The following is a 17968-nucleotide window of genomic DNA, read 5'->3' as shown; positions in this document are numbered from 1 at the left end:
CTCATTGGAGCTCGTAACAACTGAAAATTAATATAGAAAACAAGATTCTATAATTATGCCGACAGCTTCGAGTTTCGCTTCGTGCGTACGTGTTTACGCAGAATTAAGCGGCGTACATCTTTTGATAACCTCACTATCAATGACGTCAATGCCCCTTCAATCTTCATTTCCTTATCTTAAACAAAAAAGAAAAGGGAGACGAAGTAAGTAATTTCTAAAACTGTAGTTATTAATATATTTTGCGAATTCAATTAACTTTTGACGACATTGGTCTTTATATCGCGTATATAAAAAATATCTGCGCGCAATCTCAACATACGATTGTCAAGCTGAAAGTATACGTTCAATCGAATCACGTCTACGAAATACGGAAGAACTGGACAGTGACAATCTCATAAGAACGGTAATTTGCCAGAGCCGTTTCAACCAATCGATCAATTAATCTCTGCAACGAACCTTAAACTATTAAGCTATTCCAATAAACGAGATTTATTGGTCTAAATGTAAACACCCTGTTGCACGAAATTACTCGACTGACCATTTTGCAACGTATTTTCGCAATAAAAAAAAAGCAGTGTTTTCAGTTAGTTTTGTAAATACGATCGTATATGCGTTGAATCATCGGTCAAGAAGTTTTTGCAGCAAATAAATAACGAAAGATCGTTTGGTTCTGTGCAGCTGGAGGACTAATGGCGGGTTCCGTGGCTACCTTGGCGATTCTTTGGGTCTCTCTGCAAACCATGGGATTCCTTGGGAATTCGCACGCGATCGGTGCCTATAAATTGCCGATGTCTGTGCAGAACTACCTTGCCAGTTACACAGGTAGGTCGCCCACAGTTTTTTTCTACCTTTTGTTCTTTTCGTCGACGAAGAAAATTTTGATCCTCTGATCGAGTAACCAATACCTTCGGTGGTGAATTTTGTCCTCGATTATCGCCAACGTCGAACAGTACGACTATACTTAGAGCCCACCTAAGCCCATAGGCGAATGCCTTGTAAATATATTTTAACAAAATTGATCAATGCTGTTGTGAATTGCATTTTTTAAACATTATCGAAACATAAGTACAGAGTTGTATTTAATAATTTTACAGCTATTGCTGTTTGATCAAATATTTGATTTTTAGGTAAGATCACTTATTACAGACAAATGTTTAGTTCAACGTACATTAAATTTAATACTTAAACATTTTTAACCATTGTCTTCATAATTTTTCTTATATAAAACTACCTATGGTGTTTTAATATGCATTTACGAAGTTACTATTATCGAGCAGTTGCAACGCTTTTTATTGGTTTTAATGAACTTTCTTTTTAAAATAAATTTATAAGCATTTTAACAAATAACGATTCTATCCTTCTACTCTATTTCTAAACAAATATATAATGAACGCAATAATCACAGTAAATTATATCCGTGTTCTACAGTTTTGAGATTCCATCGAGTCTATATATAAAAGTTACGTCAGGAGATCAATTTATACGTGTTCTATAGTCTATACGTCTAAATGTTAATTATTTGGAAAACCTTTGAAAAATTAAAGATTACTCAACTTCGTTATTCCAATCTTTTTTATGTAATACAATATTTTATCAACAAATAATTCTTTCTGTACCGTTCGTATCTTCTACATTAGATCTCTTCACGATTACAAAAAAGAAGATACACGATCATGCCACACGTAAATATTATCAGAACATAAACAGCCTCTTCTAACGATTACACCTACGTAGTTTATTATATTTGCAAAATTCTGCAGAAAAAGAAAAAACACAGGAGAAATATATAATGTACTTTTCCTCCTTACGTGTATTCGATAAGAAATTCGTTGATAATCTTGCATCTTAAATTAAAGCTTCAACCCGTTAAGTCGCGACCAACACAGTTGAATTGACTGAACCCATTTCACCGACGTTTTTAAAGGTATCCTTTCAGGTTTGCCGATGTCGAACGACCCTTACGAGGGCGGCGTCGTAGACACAGGTCGTTTCCATAATCGACGTTACCCTCACATTGACGAGGCGGTCTTGAACAACTCGATCACTTTCGCGCAAAGCTTGATCGATCGTATGAGCACCCTCGAAAGGAATATCGCGAATGCTGGCGTCGAATTGATGGCTCACACGCCGGCTGGAAAACAATTCCTTGATTCATATCCTTCCGAGGATGCTTTCGAGAGAGGCCTCGACGCCATTGTGGCGATGAAAGCTTCGTCCTATCTCCTTCATCAGAACTGTCGCAGGTAACATACACCTCTTAGGTCAAAACTCCTTTCGATTGACTGTTACGACTCCGCAGGATGTTTCGTTACTGGTGAAAGACCACTTGTGCATGAATTCAGCGTTGAAAAGTGTTTGAAACGTTCCCTCTAAATAAATCACGGCTTTGCCCTCGTTCAGTGTCTACCGATCAGTCGAGGCCTTTGGCAGTTTGAAAGGTAGGACCACGACGAGTCGATCTTCCGGAGATTTTCCGAACGAGGTTCGGGTCAAGTGGTTGCGTAGGACGTTTAGCTGGAGCTGAAATTTTATATCGCTGTTTCAATCTCTGAATTTTTTCAAACACGTTAAACTTATTTTTTGCCTTCAGCCATTATATCCGCTGCTCCTTACTTTTCAACGCTGAACCTTTCGTTAAAGTGGATTTCCTTCGTAAAGAATCACTGTATTTGCTATATTATCTGGAAAAAGGAGGAAATTGTGCAAAAGGAAGACTATTTTTAGAAGGAAAATGGTTTCGTACTGTTTGAACACTTGGTATATACGTATGGTATACAATGGTTTATCGAATATTGAATTTTACTCTGCTATCTGTGTACGGTAATTGTTTGCATTTCATTTCATTGAATACATACCCATTATCTGGGATGCAAAGTAAACATAACATATTCTATACACCATAGTCTGAGATCGAAATAAGTCCAGTGGGATATCTTAAAATAATTTTTTATTTTAGTTACATAGTCCGAGTAAATAAATAACATTGTATCTTCCTGTATCGTATTTTCACGTCATAATACGATCAAATCAAGTATTACTATCGTAATTTCTATTACTATCGAAACGGTGCAATACCAAGTGGTGTAAAAGCTAAAGATATGAATTCTTCTTAGTACAATCGAAGAATTTAGATTTAAATATCTCGCTACAATTTTTCTATTGAAAACTATTAACAAAATACTTGTAAATTTGTATCGTTTATCGCTTGGTCTTCTAACGAAAGTTCTCGTTGTATTTGCAATTAAACTATTAATCCGAGTCTTATTTTATTTTGATACTCTGCTTGCAACGTTGGATTAATAAGAATGCCTTTTTGCACAATAAAAAGATCATTTGGAACGTTGTTTACTGTCGAGATATCAGAAGATGGTTTTGAACGAACAAACCAATTGAAACCATCTTCTGAACTCCCAACAGCAGTCCATTCTTCATCTTTAAAGAGAATTGGAATAGCTATGACTGCAAATACTTTTTAATTTGAATATCAGCAGAACATTCACCTTTCTCTCAATTTTTCGTGCACTTTTAATCTTATTATTGTAAATTCACCTAACATCGCTGATCTTTATACGATGCATATTAATGTGAACATTGATTTTAAGAAGACGCAGGTGTAATTTTGTCCTTAAACATATTTTCTTTGAATGCAACGAACGAGAGGAGATTTATTTGCAATTCAAGAAAAATATGAAAATGGGAGTTGCCAACAAAAATTTATTTCTATTTTTATTCCATGTAATATGAAACGTTTCAAGTAAATCTCTATGTACTTGAACGTCACATTAACGGGAGAATTCAAGCAGGGGTTAAATACCTTGGCCTTTTTACAATCAACATTATTAGTTTGCAAGAAAATTGTCACATGCTATATCGATTAAGATATTCGATGTACTCTGATATAAAGTTTAAAACTTATTCTCGCCGAGTGAATCCAATTCTTGTGAGTGAAGAACTATCTTTAATGTAGTAATTTACACGTCTTTACCCCTTTGTGATCCAAATTGCATTTCAAGTTTTGCCTCAATTGTCTAGTTAATTCACGACACGTAAGGATTAAGGGTTCGCTCTCTATGTTAAATTATAATTAAAATCGAACGAAATAGAATATCGAAGTTGGCTCGACGTAGGATCGCAAAGGGTTAATGTATTACGTATCGTTATAATATTAAGCTCGCAAGAATTCGTCTGAATATTACCACAACATACCTCTGAAGTACGAAATCTTCGATAGAACGTTGTCTGTCTTATTGCAAAGATCAATAATGGTAATACCTTAAGCATTCTATAAATTATAGATGATAATATCTGGTTTAATAGCATGTTATTATGACGGATAGTAAACAAGTCCGTGGACGTCTGTCCACATTCTACTACCGCGTACTTAATATATTTATAAGAAACAACTGGCGTTTGTTACAGATTTGGTTTGGAGAAAGATGATTGCGCTCGTTACATATCAACGCTGTCGCTTCAGGGGACTCCGTTGGACTCAGCTTGTCCGACGTTGCGACACCCGATTTGCGATCTCACGGCCAAGTACCGAAGCATCGACGGTGCTTGCAACAACGTCGAAAATCCAAGCTGGGGTAGTGCGATGACCGCGTACACCAGAATTCTCTTCCCCCAATATTTTGATGGTAAGGATTTTTCCTACCATGTGACTATCAATAGAGAAAGAAAAAAAAAATAGAAGGACTTGTCTATCATATTTCGTTATACATAGTCCCCATTTTGTGCGATGGAAAGTCGCGAGAATTTCGTACGATCGCGATCGCCGCTACGTTCGAATTGTTACGTCGGCCCTGTTTAAATCGTCGGTTTTTCGATTGGCTCTCACGATTTCGGTTATTAGCGCGAGACGCGTCCTTTTCTCTTGTCTTTAACATTCGTACGCTGCTCGGGCTTTCGAACGGACGAGATAAACGGAAATAGACAAAAGAACAGTTCGAGATATATTTTGGCTTCACCATACCGTGTTTCGTGGCCTATTTGTGTGGAATAATAATGGTACAATTATTTGCAGCCTCTGGTCGCTTGGCGCTTCCTTCTTCTCCTCTCACGCATCCGTCCTGATTCCTCTGTCGTCTATCTATGTGATCGTTTCTTCTCGTTGCCGGATTTCTCGTGGTAGATTCTTCGAGAAACGATCTCATTTTGTATCTGGTATGCGTCGAAACGGCCGACGATCCAAGAATACTTTCCACCACGTTTTCCAATGGTACGCGATGCGCAGTCGCTTCCATTAAACTTACCAACGAAACGGAGTAGTATTTGTCTGCATAAATGCGAGATGCAGTTAGCCAAGTATACATATTATATAAGCTGGACACGCATCTTGCGACGTGGGATGTGTCGTTTTCATCTTTTGTGTTTGCGAAATGTGGCATTTTCATCTTTCGTCTTGCGGAATGTATCACTTTCATCTGTTGCGTCGTGGGATGTATCGGTCCCTGTGCACGTGCCGCATATCTGATCGTCTTTACGAACGTCCATGAAGAAGACGAAACTGTGCAATTTGGCTGTAACGCTGGAACGTGTACATGGTGTCCTAGAAATGTTTTGGTATATCTTTATTTCTGTCTGCCTATCGACTTGACTTTCGGTTTACATCGGTACAGTCATACGTATAAACAAATTAGAAATATCGTGCAATAATACACAAATTGTATGTTCGGTACTTTGGTAGTTATCAACATATACATATAACGTTGACAAATTGCACGATACTGCAAGAAAGCAATAAAAGATTACGCGCGAACCCTTCGCTTCAAGCAATTTCTGCCGAGCAAACTGTTTTCTGCAAATGCGTTCGGAAACTGAATATTTTACGGACAAAAATCGCTGTTTCGGTAGAATTTGCGAAGAAAATTATACTTTGGATTAATGAAGCTTTCAACGACTGATTCTTTTATTCGTGTAGACAAAAAATGTACGGAAACTTACAATTTTGGCTGTTACACTCGAGTAAAGTTTCTTTTACGCGTGCACAATGTCGTTGTATATTCTCCACGCAACTATTATTCTAATTTTAAATTTTTAATTTAGCAAAAATTATTGTAAACTCGTTTAGCTTCTGTCTGAAACATTTGTCGTATCGTTAGCGATATCTATATGTCTAAGGGAGGTAGCTTGTATGCGTGTTGTTAGAAGAAGAAGAGTAGTCAAAACTTGAGGTAAAGTCGGAGCGTGACCTCATATTTCTGGAACGCGTTAACCTACGTACAAAGCGTACGAGAATTTCTAAAGAATTCCTTCTTCCAAAGGTCTACGCTTTTGTGATATTCGTTACAATATTGAACATTTCGCGTAGCGTGGTAAACTTCGTTATTTTCCCTATTTTCGGTCGGGACACGGTAGTATAAACGTCTAATAAAATAGCACGAACAGGAACGGTAATACGATAAATTCTCGAGGCTTACCAAGAAGAGACGAGAGACGTACGTGGTATAAACACGCGAAGTACCTTGTGCATCTCGCTTCGCTGTACTCGAACCTTCGCCGTTACGCGTTTCTGCAGAATAATTCAAGGACGTTGCTCTTATATTTCCATATAAGTAATTTTGATTAATTTTACGATGATAATTCTAGGACACCTTGGACATTACACTGGACTTCTTACATAATTCTTAGGGCGAATTAAAAATTCCGCCACAATTAATTGAATTTCAATCGACCGCAGGACTGTCACTATACTTCGGTTCCAAACAGGCTTCTTGCATAATTGCTCGCTTTTTAGACAAGACACGTTACATTTACCAAGGATACACGTAGAATGGTATCATCGCATCTCATGTTCGTTGCATTCTCAAAACTCTTCCTTTCATTCGTCGGCCGTTGATGTCGAGCAAAGTCGAAAAATTGGTAAACTCTGTGATGAAACGAAGGAAAACGGGCGACCGTTTCCTGTTGACGACTGGAAATCGTTACAAATTGCGTGGTGGTGCACGCGAGTTACCAGCCTCGACCCACTAACCCACCTAGTCCTCACAATGACACCTTGCACAATTATATACGATCACAAACAACGAAACAGGAAAATCATACACCCATACATATTTATCACACAGATGACAGACGCAAAGCAAAGCTTAAAGAATCTATATATTATATCTCATTTGTGTATATGTAAATATGAAAACGAACACACTCTCTGATCCCTGGGCGCTAATGGATGGAAAACAGAAAAAAAAAAAAAAACGTTCGTCGATTGGCTTAACAAATTATATTCTGTGATTTGCATTACAGTTGTTGTGCGATAAGGCACATAGAGCATAAAATGCCTGAGTGTAGCAGTGAATAATACTGCCTACAATAGGGTGCCCCGGTCGGGAGATTCTATCCAGCAGTAGAATGTGTATGTAATCTAATTCGGATATACCTAATAATGTATCATATTTATTATTGTAACACTAGTTCAAATATTTTCTGTTGATTGCGGTATACGGGTCTCGTTAAAGGTGTCCGAGACAAGCGAATGAGAATTGGGAGTCATTCGCGGTTCTAGGATCTTGTGATAGGGTGAAACGTAGTATATTGAACGTATCGTTGACGATCTTGGTATTTATCAAAGTTTTTATCCAAAGACGTAAAGAATATGGACACGATGTATCGCACATCAAAGAGCTAAGAGATACGCGGTATACAGAATGCACGATAGGACGTTGAGACGATCGCTCCCAGTTTGATTTTCTCACTTGGGCACCTTCATCAGCCTATCACCTAGATAAGTCACTTGATTCCTTCTGCGAGCGTTCTCGACGTGATCGTTCTAAGAACAATAAATAAGCAAAACTAAAGAATCAGTAGTCGTAACAGAGAATCGAATGTGAGCCGGTTTCTCTTTTTTAATTCGTTCTCAGCGCGCGTGTTTTCGTCGATAACGCATCAGAACGTCATGTCGAGCAAAATAAGTAGAAGACAAGTATTTTGTACTGCTGCTCTGCAGCGCGAGAGCTGCCGCATCTTAGTAGATCCAGAGATCAATCAGGGCTGCTGGGACGTGCGTGATAACGAAAACGAAGAAAAAAACGAACATTTTGGTGAAACGGTTCGCGGTTGAAAAGCAATTATCGTTGAATAGATCGGTAGACAGAAGACTCCATGATGTCATCTACTGATTGGTCTCTGACGAATTGGTCGCAAGTTGAGGCAGGTTTTATAGGCGCGGTTAGGCTTGGGATTCTCGTATGCAGGGATTTGAAAGCTCGATTTCGGTATACAGAATCAGGCATTGTTAAACCAGTCGCGAATCAGTCTCTCGCTCTCGCGCTGTACGAACACTATTTTCACATGCATAGGCGAAGCTCACATGCAAAACCTTGTCGAAATCGGAGTAATCGTAATGTCTCGAATGCAACTATTTCATCGTTTCGGCTTCGTTGTTCGTCGATCGATACCGTTCAGAAACGAGCAAATTTATACGATATCGGTGCCGGTTGGTAGATTCGAACATCATTTTGCGAAACGTAACTGTGGTATTACTCCGATTTGACGACATATCGCGAGAAAAAACGCGAGGCTAATGCTTCATTTGGCGACCAGGAATTCAAGAACCGAGACGCATGGGACAAACGAGAAAGCCGCTGCCAGGTGCTAGAAGCGTAAGCGTGGCTTTATCCACACCCAACGATCAATCGGATGTCAGCAGAACGTTGACGGTTGTACAATGGACGCAATTTATCACGAATGATATTTCGTATACTCCAATGCGTAAGATGGGTAAGTGTTTCAGACGATATTTAAGACGAAGAATATATTTATTACGATAAAAATGATAAAATTCGAGAGACGATGAAAGAAGATTTTAATAATATTTCCTTCGTGCATAAGTAATTTTAAGAGCATGAAGACCTAAGACCTAGCATGTAGCTCAATAAGATTAGAAAATCGAGTTTTAAAACGGTAGGAAAAATTTACAAAGCGGTGTACCTCGCATCAACGAGACTAACATAAGATTAATCGATAAGCTCGATGTATTAATTTATACCGCACTGAAAATACCGTAATACGTATTATATGTTAATATCCATTCTATTATGTTCTATTAATCTTAAAATTGCAACACATTCTTAGTTACGGTAAATTTGTAACTCTCAGACTAAACGCATGTATTTTCTATAACTGTAACTAAAATATTCGTTTAAGTTCTCATTTGATTTACTGTTATTTACAGTATCGTCGGGAAAACCGATCTCATGCTGTCGATCAGACGGGAATGCCTTGTCTCCTCGATACATGCATCCTGATTGTTCTGCGATTATAGTACCTGATCGAGATCCCGTCTATGGCCAACATTACGTACGATGCATGAATTACGTGCGATCGTTGCCGGTCCTTAAGTCAGACTGTACTTTCGGACCTATAGAACAGGTAAATTAACTTTTCCATTAAATGCTGTATATAAATCGTTAGAAGGTACCAGATGCAACAGTGTGATTTTCAATGATAGATGAATCAAGCGAGTCACTTCTTGGATGGTTCTACGATCTATGGTTCTACGTTGAAGAAATCTCGCGAGCTTCGTGAGTTCGAAGGAGGTCGGCTGCGCGTTCACAGGGGCAACGACCACGATTTCTTGCCAATTGCTGAAAACTCTTCAGAATGCAAGAATGGGTGTTACGATTCTGGTAATTATTCGTACTTTGTATTCGATCTGCGATAAAAAATAACAACGAATCGTTCGTACAATCAGTATCGATCGTGTCACGAAACTACATATTTTGTAAAGTACTTCTACTACTAAAATACTTCTTCGCTATAGGTGATAATCGTGTAAATACGCATCCACAACTGGCTGCGATACACACTATCTGGCACCGTGAACACAACAGAATCGCCAGAAAGCTCGCCGAGCTGAATCCTCACTGGTCAGATGAGACGCTGTATCAGGAAGCCAGGCGTATAGTAATTGCTGAAATTCAGCATATCACGTATAAAGAGTGGCTGCCGATATTACTGGGCAAGAGATACACTCGGGCGATTGGTCTCGCCGTTGGAAATAGCTACAGCCGTAACTACAACTCCGAGGATGAGCCAGCAGTCAGTAACGAAGTCGCGACAGCAGCTCTGCGTTTTATGAATTCCTTGTTACAAGGAAAGATTAGGTGAGTCGATATTGTATTTTAAAATGAATCGAATGTGTAATCGTCATTCGTACGATGCCGATTATATTATTCAGATCCATGAATCCAAGAACAAATATTATGCTTCGGTTAAGAAATTGAAAGGTTTCATCATTCGTTACGTCTGATGACTCTCTACACAAACCACATACCTCTCATACCTCGACCGAGATGGCTGCCAGATTGCGGCTCCTCAATAATCTTAAGGACTTTATCATAAATCTTCGCATTTTTATAGTTAAAGTCCTTCAAACCACACAAGTATCTTTTAAGTTGAAGTATTCGTTAGATTTATTGTTCATTCCGAGAAAACACGGGAAAGCGGTTTTCCCATGTACAATATCACCCACGGGCAATGTACCTCATTTGATTTTTCTTATTCAATTAGAAGCAATGACAGTTGCCCTCACTTTCCTGTCCAAAATTGCCATCAACGAATCCGATGGTCCCCTACGCTAGACATACCCATCAAGAACTTTTCTCCGCGACAACATCGTCACCGAATTTCACTGGTTTTTCATACTTAGATCAGTCACCATCTCTTGACGGTTTTCCGTTCATTGATTAGTCATCAGTTTAACTTACTATATACACTTCGCTGAGAATACATCTACACGCACCACGCGTAACTACTTACACCTACAAAGTTGTTGAAATTAAGGGCGTGTTTTAATTCGTTATGTAAGTGTTATCATCGATTCAACCACCTCTATTATCCTAACTGGAATAGGGGATCGACCAATTCGTGGCATCGATTATCAAATCGTAACGGGAATTTACGACTCTCGTTGGCGCGTTTCTTCGCTATCGCGTCTCCGCGAACGGTCGAACATCGTTAGTTATTCTAATGTAGCGGGATCTACGTCCTACTCGTTAAGCGATTATATTGTTTATTGCACAGATACATAGATACAAGAAAATGGTGAATACAAGAAAACGTAGCTAGTTAACGATAAGGAACTAGTTGGAGATAAAAGGACACATTAAATACTTAATCTAATAATATTTTATCAGAGTCAAGACATAACGAGCATATTAACGGTTTTATTTACGGTTTTATGTTACAGCTTAACAGACAATAAACGTCAGATCAACAAAACAGTTTCATTGGCGGAATATTTTTATAAACCAAATATAATCGAGTCGCATGAAATATTCGATGGTTTACTGCGTGGTATGGCTACTCAGTCCAGTCAGAAGATGGATATCAGCATAATTGAAGACGTGAGTATGCGCTCTTCCTCTAGTCTAGTCGATCTAACCATCGATTTTAAAATAATAAAAAATAAACTATCCAAAGCTGAAAATTTAATGTACAAAACGAAGTCGATGAGAACAAATTATTCGTGTTTTGTAGGTAACAAGCAAACTGTTCGCTACAAATCAGGACAGCCTAGGTTTAGATGCTATCAGCTTGGATATTCAGCGTGGCCGTGATCACGGTTTACCCGGATATAATCATTACCGCAAATATTGCGGCCTTCCAGCTGCGAAGAGCTTCGATGATTTCCTAGACTACATTCCAATGGAGGTAAATATGCCAACAACATTTTTACGCTTCATATATATTCGTTATCTTAATGAAATTTAATGAAATTTTTCTAAATATAAAATCTTTTGGGAAAAGAAGAAAACAAGGAAGAAATATTTCAACTTCTAAATTACTTGAACTTTTTAAACATTTGTTGTTTATTCTGTTAACAGATGACGAAGAAATTGCGCACAATTTACGCCCATCCAGATGACGTTGATCTTATCATTGGTGGTATGGCTGAGAGACCAACGGAGGACGGATTATTAGGTGTAACTTTCCGTTGTTTGATCTCCGAACAATTTTCCAGAACTCGTCGCACCGACAGATATTTCTACGATTCTGCAAATCAGCCACAACCTTTCACAGTTGGTAAGAAATCATTTTTCTAGAATCATCGTTAACGCTTAATATAATTATAAAAGGACAAATTTTAAGTGCGCTGAAATTTACATTACAGAACAATTGGCAGAAATACGCAATGTAACATTAGCAAGAATATTCTGCGATAATGGTAACAACATCACAGAAATGCAACCGAATGTATTCCTCCGACCACAAGCAGGGTAAGTTGATATCCAATTATTTTACTAAGTATATTTTACGAGTTCAGGATAGTGTCATAAAAGAATAACATATTGTCAAAGTCTGGAGTTTAGCTTGTGCAACGCTCGACAAACAAGTAACGTATGCATTTTTTACATTTTTCATCAGAAACGAGTTGAGATCCTGTACGATGTTTGAAGCGATCCCCAGCGTGGACTTATTTGCCTGGGCAGAAAGAGCCAAGGCTTATCGTTGAACTTTCCCTCTTAATTGGCTGGTCACATTGCCGCATCGATTTGCCCGGATCGCGGGACGGGCGTAATATAGAGGTCACAAGAGAATGCCGGCGACTGACTTGATGATCCTAATCTCGATGTGATGTTATCAACGCGATCGGGACAAAGAAAAAGAGACAGAGAGTTTTTGCTGAAGAACTGCGTGTACCAGTGCGATCGAACAACGGGCACGATGAAGGGAAATAAGACAATTTAGTAGCATGCACACTACGTGAAAATTGATTAAACAAATAAACAATACTGTAAAACAAGATGCATCAAATAGACGTGACTAGTCGATTAAGTGGGCACGCTACGGAGGCTGTGCTATGATATGTGAAGTCGATCGAGAGGAAAGAATAATAGAAAAACAACTGCCGTTCGATAGAGGGGAGATGACTTCAGATTTCAGATAGACATTTAAATCTTACGGCAAGGCGTTTTAGAATAATTTAGGAATAACGTGGGACGGAGTTATCTATCATTACACGAGAATGCACGCGCATAAAAACCTAGAAGTCGTAGATACGCTAACCTTGTTAAACCTACGCTTACGAGTATGTTTGGTTCTTAGCGACGGATGTTCACAGATCATGCTGCTCGCAGTGACGTATTTGATTCCCTTTTTAGTGGTTTGAAGCTAATAATTATGTTAGGATTCCTGTGCTAAAGCAAATTTGAGAAAGTGTAACCTGGCTAGATCGACGTTTGTTAACCTAGTAGAAAATTAATATTTATGTCTAGAGATCCTTTGGCTAATCTGTCAAAATATATTCGTTTAGACGGTGATTATTGACTTTGTATGCACTAATCGAAATACGCACACTGCAATGGCCACTCCAAAACAGCGTTTCAAAAGTTACATGGTAAGCGAGTCTCGTCGGATCCGATTGTTTTTCACGTATTTTAGAAAACGCAAAGATCTTTTATAACTCGAGTGCTTGATGGGCATCCGAATATTCGGGACAAGCGAAAATTTTTATTCCATTCTTTGCACGCTAGCAAATGTATTTTATATAATTCTAATAATCATTTATCGATCTTTTTGACAAGCTGATAGTGTTCTAGGTCCCGATGCATATAGTGCCATTAGCGTCATGGTAAACCGCTCCTGGCTGTTCGATGAGTTCGTGCTTTATTTGTTGCGTTCGTGTTTTATTTGTTGGTTCTTTGCAATTTATCCCTCTTTATGATAAAAAAGTAAAAAAGCCAGGAATTCGGCTTTTATATCGTTCTTTTTTCGCATGTTTTCACATGCAAACGTTACAGATGAAGTTTATTTTTGTAAACCAGAGCGGCATGATATCTTGAATGTTCTATGAGATATGCAAATGAATGTATGAGCGAGTTTTTCTGTTTACCAAACTCGAACCCATTGCGATTTGACGTTCTATTTTTTAAATGATCTGGCGTTAAGAAGTCCAAGTCGATTTGCAATCAGAAAATAGTTCAAAGTCTGAATATATACTTCGAGGCCGCATTTTTTTTAGTATGAGGTAATATTTCTACTTTACATATATACTCTTATTTTAACGTATATATTATTAAAGGTAATTAATCTTAATACAATCATGGAAATTATTGGAAAATAAAATCAAATATTCTTTCTTCGTTTTATCACGATATCGAAAACAGTTTATTTATTAGCAATTTTTTGAACTAGGCTTTTAATTAGAATATTGATTAAATTCCACTATTAATTAACTAGTAGCAACTAATGCTACTTTATTAAAAATAAGATAATTTCCATATTGTTCGACTACATCATCAAAAAACTCCCAGCTCTCAAAGAATCATACTTTTTGGTAAGTTCATATATTTGCTAGCAAAGCATTATTTCATTTCTAAACATTGTACGATATCTAGCTATTCGTGCATGCAGTGGCGGATTTAAGTCTTTGGGGGCCTGAAGCTAACAATCGTTTAGGAGCCCTTGAGCTAAATACAAATTTTTAAAGGTGTTGCCTGGCTAAAGTGATGTTTGTTAAACCAATAGGAAATTAATATTCAGATTATTAGACACGCTTTGGCTAATCTATCATGTGATGCGAATTGTATCATGTGGTAAGAGAGCCTCGTTGGATTCAGTTGTTTCTAGAAAACGTAGGAATATTCGAATACTCGAGTGAAAAGAATATTCGACAAATATCGTTTTAGCCAAGCTAAAATTTTTATCGCAGTTTATTTGCATAGCAACAAATGTGCTTCATGTAATTCTATTCGTTTACTACTCTTCTTGATAAGGACTCTTGGTGCCCCTATAGCGTTCCGAGGGCCGACGTTTATAGTGTTATCAGCGTCAAGGTTAATTTACCCCTGCATATGCTTCAAACTTTTAACGAACAAACTCTCTAAAAATAGAAGTATAACGTGATACCACGATGGAGTAACACGATAGAATATTAAGGGAATGACGTAGAGCAGATCGAATATATCAACTCCAATAATTTCAAATTAATCGAATCATCGCACTCATTTACATAGGAAGAAAGGAAAAGACGACGAGCGATATCGTAACATGATAGGTGTAAGTTTAATTGGATTGATTAAAATACGGAAAGGTGAGAATCAGAACGAGCAATAAGTCCTGGGAGAATAATCGATATTATAACCTAGTACTCTTCTACTAGATGTATTGGATGAAGTAGTGTTTCAGGGGTTTTAACGTGTTTATGATAGGATCGAAGCGTTGCGGAACAAAAGTACAGAAAATGCAAGATCGTTTTGTAATTACAAAAGAATAGCAATACACTTGGTGCACAATGTCTTCTAACTATGTAGTGCGAGATTTTTACTCATATCGTGAAATAAGATTTAGGATATTGTATAATACTTTTAAGGAAATATATCGTGTAATCAAACTTTTTAAGTAATATATTACTATAATATATTAGCTAAAGTTTAATTACATCCTTTTTTTTCGCATGATAATTCTTACGGCTGTATCGTTTTTAGATCGATAGATTCATTGTTTACAAATCTTGGTTTAAAGCATTCGTCGATGAGTTTGAATTACTCTAGAGTCTTTCGCTCAAGCCGATAACACCGGTATTGTTGAATATCGATTATGTTATACGAGAAGATTATACGCATAGCTCTTGATATTTACAACGATTGCCTGCCATTTCAAATCTCTCGCGTTCTTCGAATTTGCTCGCAACTTTTTTTCTCCTAATCACGCTTATTGTTACCGAAAATGAATTTTAATGAAACTCTGCTCAGCGTTCACGTTGATTTGCATGACTGTAACGACTGAAGTACTTTTAGGAGTATACGGAGTATGACTGATTAGTTATTAAGAAGAGAATAATATTGTTGAACGTTTCGTACGTAATTAGAATTAATTGTACTTACGGAATTCAATACGATTCAAAGTTTGAATTGATTAAGAACGGGATTAATCGTATTGCAAATTTCGAAAATAAAAGATCTTATCCTAATGTGTCGGTATTTTTATATTTTGTTATTACTTGCATTCTTCCTGTATACTTTTTTATATCATTCTCATATTCGTGTGTTGCATGCATCAGCAGAATGGATATTTTTCCACGGACGTATACTTACATATGCGTACAATATATACATTTAGTAATACACATATAGGTATATAGCCATTGAGAAATATGACTCATGGAATAATCATTACTCTCGTACAAATGATACCACTATCTTTGAAAGCAACAAAATATATATTGCGACTGAATATACATGTTGTAATATACATAGATTGGAATATATCGAGATACGAGTCGCGGAAAACCATTACTTTTGAGCAAAGGATACCACTATTTTGTTAAAACAACGGAATATATATTACGTTGGCAATTCGACGTTAAAAGTAGCAACGGTACTTTATCGCAAGCCTAGACGCCACAAATCGATACAGTCTGTAAACAGTTTGTAAGGATTCTGCAAACAATTATTCATAAAATCCAGTTTAGGCTAACACACATTGTCCGTAAACGGTCTACGTACATTGCAGGTTGACAGCCAGGACGATGTACATACACGCGTACACATACACGTCCGCGAACCATGTATGCGGGTTAGGGATAAAATATCGTTTGTCCATCAGGACTAGGCTTAAGCCTAGACGAGATTCGTCGCTTAACCTTAACCTAAGTCTACCTCGACGAAAAACTAACTGCAGACTACGTGTCTCAGCCAATCGGCATCTATTGTTCGTAGAAAATCCATTGATAGACAGACGCTGATTGGCTGCGATACGCGTCTGCGGACAATCATCGCCCATCAGTGTGGCAGACTTAGCTGTAAAGTTTCTACGAACATGCGTGCACGAATAAAATACAGGAGGGGTATAATTCGTAAACCGTACACAGTCACTGAAACAATGGTTTGTTTATGATGGAAGTACAGGGCAAGGGAATAGCGACCGGCTACATGCGAAAAGAGTCTACCATTTGCATTCGGTATCTACGGAAACAGTCCACCAATTTCACGTAGTATCTAGGCAAACAGTCCACCATTTTACGAAGTATCTGTGGACACAGTTTACCATGTGGACGAATAAAAAGGTTTTATCGTTTATCAAGGATCTGCAATTAAAAGGGTGTTTATGTAATATAAAGAGTGAACAGTATAGAGATCGAAAGGCAAAAAGTGACGCGATAGAGCATTTATCAAGTAAATACGAAATTAACGTCAGCGAAGTGGAAAAAAAAATTGCCAATCTAAGGTGTCAGTTCCGAAGAGAACACAAAAGATCATCGAATTTGAACAAAAATGGATTCTATCGGAGAGCAACGTGGTTCGGATACAAACCATTGTTGTTTCTACTGCAACATGTTGAAGTATGTGTATTTAAGAATTACTTAGTTTGATTTTTGCGAAACAAAGGTAAGGAAGGAATAAATAGAATTTAACGTTTGGGGATATTTATTTTTCCGAAGGATTTTTAATGCGATTAATTACTTTTTGTGTGTATCTAGAAAGATAAAGGAATTCGCTTAATTTTTCAAGAATAAAATATGCGTTATTTCTTCCTACTCCTCTTCCGTCACAAGCCTCTTCTTCCTAGAATAGATAGAATACCATTATTGCTGTTTATAGAAGGACAAGGTTCAAGAGGATGAACTATCGAGTAACGTCGACTCTGTCTCCGTAAAAACGATTTACAGAGAAAATCCAGGTATGTTCACGGCACTTCAGAAATCCAAGTTCCTATTTCCAAAACCGAAAATAAATTGCGTTAAGAACATCGGCAATGAGAGGAAAACTATAAAATGTATAAAGACAGAAACTAGTACAGAACGAGATGAATTTTTAGTTTACGGGGAACACATAGCGAATAAATTACGAAACAGTGGCAGAAGTCGGAAAGAAATCGCTGTCGCGCAAAATATTATCGATCGCGTATGTTTTAATTTAATAATGGAAGCATACTTCGAAGATGGTAATAGACATTCTGTATCGCAACTTAGACAATCATCTAATGCCATTGTTACCGTAATTTAGATAATAGTGTAACGATAGTT

The 17968-nt window shown here is 37.6% G+C and overlaps 2 protein-coding genes across 5 annotated transcripts in view; both read left to right on the top strand.

The window, feature by feature from the left end:
• The window catches only part of LOC117232815 (peroxidase-like), a 33294-nt gene extending 17916 nt beyond the window's left edge, over nucleotides 1–15378 (top strand). For 3 of the 4 annotated variants that reach the window (XM_033492495.1, XM_033492493.1, XM_033492492.1), the window contains exons 2-13: nucleotides 679–822; nucleotides 1925–2243; nucleotides 4420–4637; nucleotides 8542–8718; nucleotides 9173–9369; nucleotides 9449–9626; nucleotides 9761–10103; nucleotides 11189–11345; nucleotides 11479–11652; nucleotides 11826–12024; nucleotides 12113–12218; nucleotides 12367–15378. In XM_033492495.1, coding sequence (XP_033348386.1) covers nucleotides 690–822; nucleotides 1925–2243; nucleotides 4420–4637; nucleotides 8542–8718; nucleotides 9173–9369; nucleotides 9449–9626; nucleotides 9761–10103; nucleotides 11189–11345; nucleotides 11479–11652; nucleotides 11826–12024; nucleotides 12113–12218; nucleotides 12367–12454 — 2289 coding nt within the window. In that variant the 5' untranslated portion in view covers nucleotides 679–689 and the 3' untranslated portion in view covers nucleotides 12455–15378. The remainder of the gene's footprint in view (nucleotides 1–678; nucleotides 823–1924; nucleotides 2244–4419; nucleotides 4638–8541; nucleotides 8719–9172; nucleotides 9370–9448; nucleotides 9627–9760; nucleotides 10104–11188; nucleotides 11346–11478; nucleotides 11653–11825; nucleotides 12025–12112; nucleotides 12219–12366) is intronic. The other variant, XM_033492494.1, reaches the window with a different exon arrangement.
• A 621-nt stretch (nucleotides 15379–15999) lies between these two features.
• On the top strand, nucleotides 16000–17967 carry LOC117232825. The gene is given in 3 exon segments (XM_033492514.1): nucleotides 16000–17284; nucleotides 17544–17917; nucleotides 17919–17967. Coding segments are annotated over 3 exon segments (693 nt in total). The 5' UTR covers nucleotides 16000–16990; the 3' UTR covers nucleotides 17944–17967.
• The last annotated feature ends 1 nt before the right edge of the window (nucleotide 17968 follows it).

This window comes from Bombus vosnesenskii, unplaced genomic scaffold, assembly GCF_011952255.1.
Source record: "Bombus vosnesenskii isolate JDL3184/JDL3185 unplaced genomic scaffold, Bvos_JDL3184-5_v1.1 scf7180000013293, whole genome shotgun sequence".
Taxonomy (NCBI): Eukaryota; Metazoa; Arthropoda; class Insecta; order Hymenoptera; family Apidae; genus Bombus; species Bombus vosnesenskii.
The sequence above is the reverse complement of the archived record's forward strand: the minus strand, read 5'-3'. Positions and strand labels throughout refer to the sequence as shown.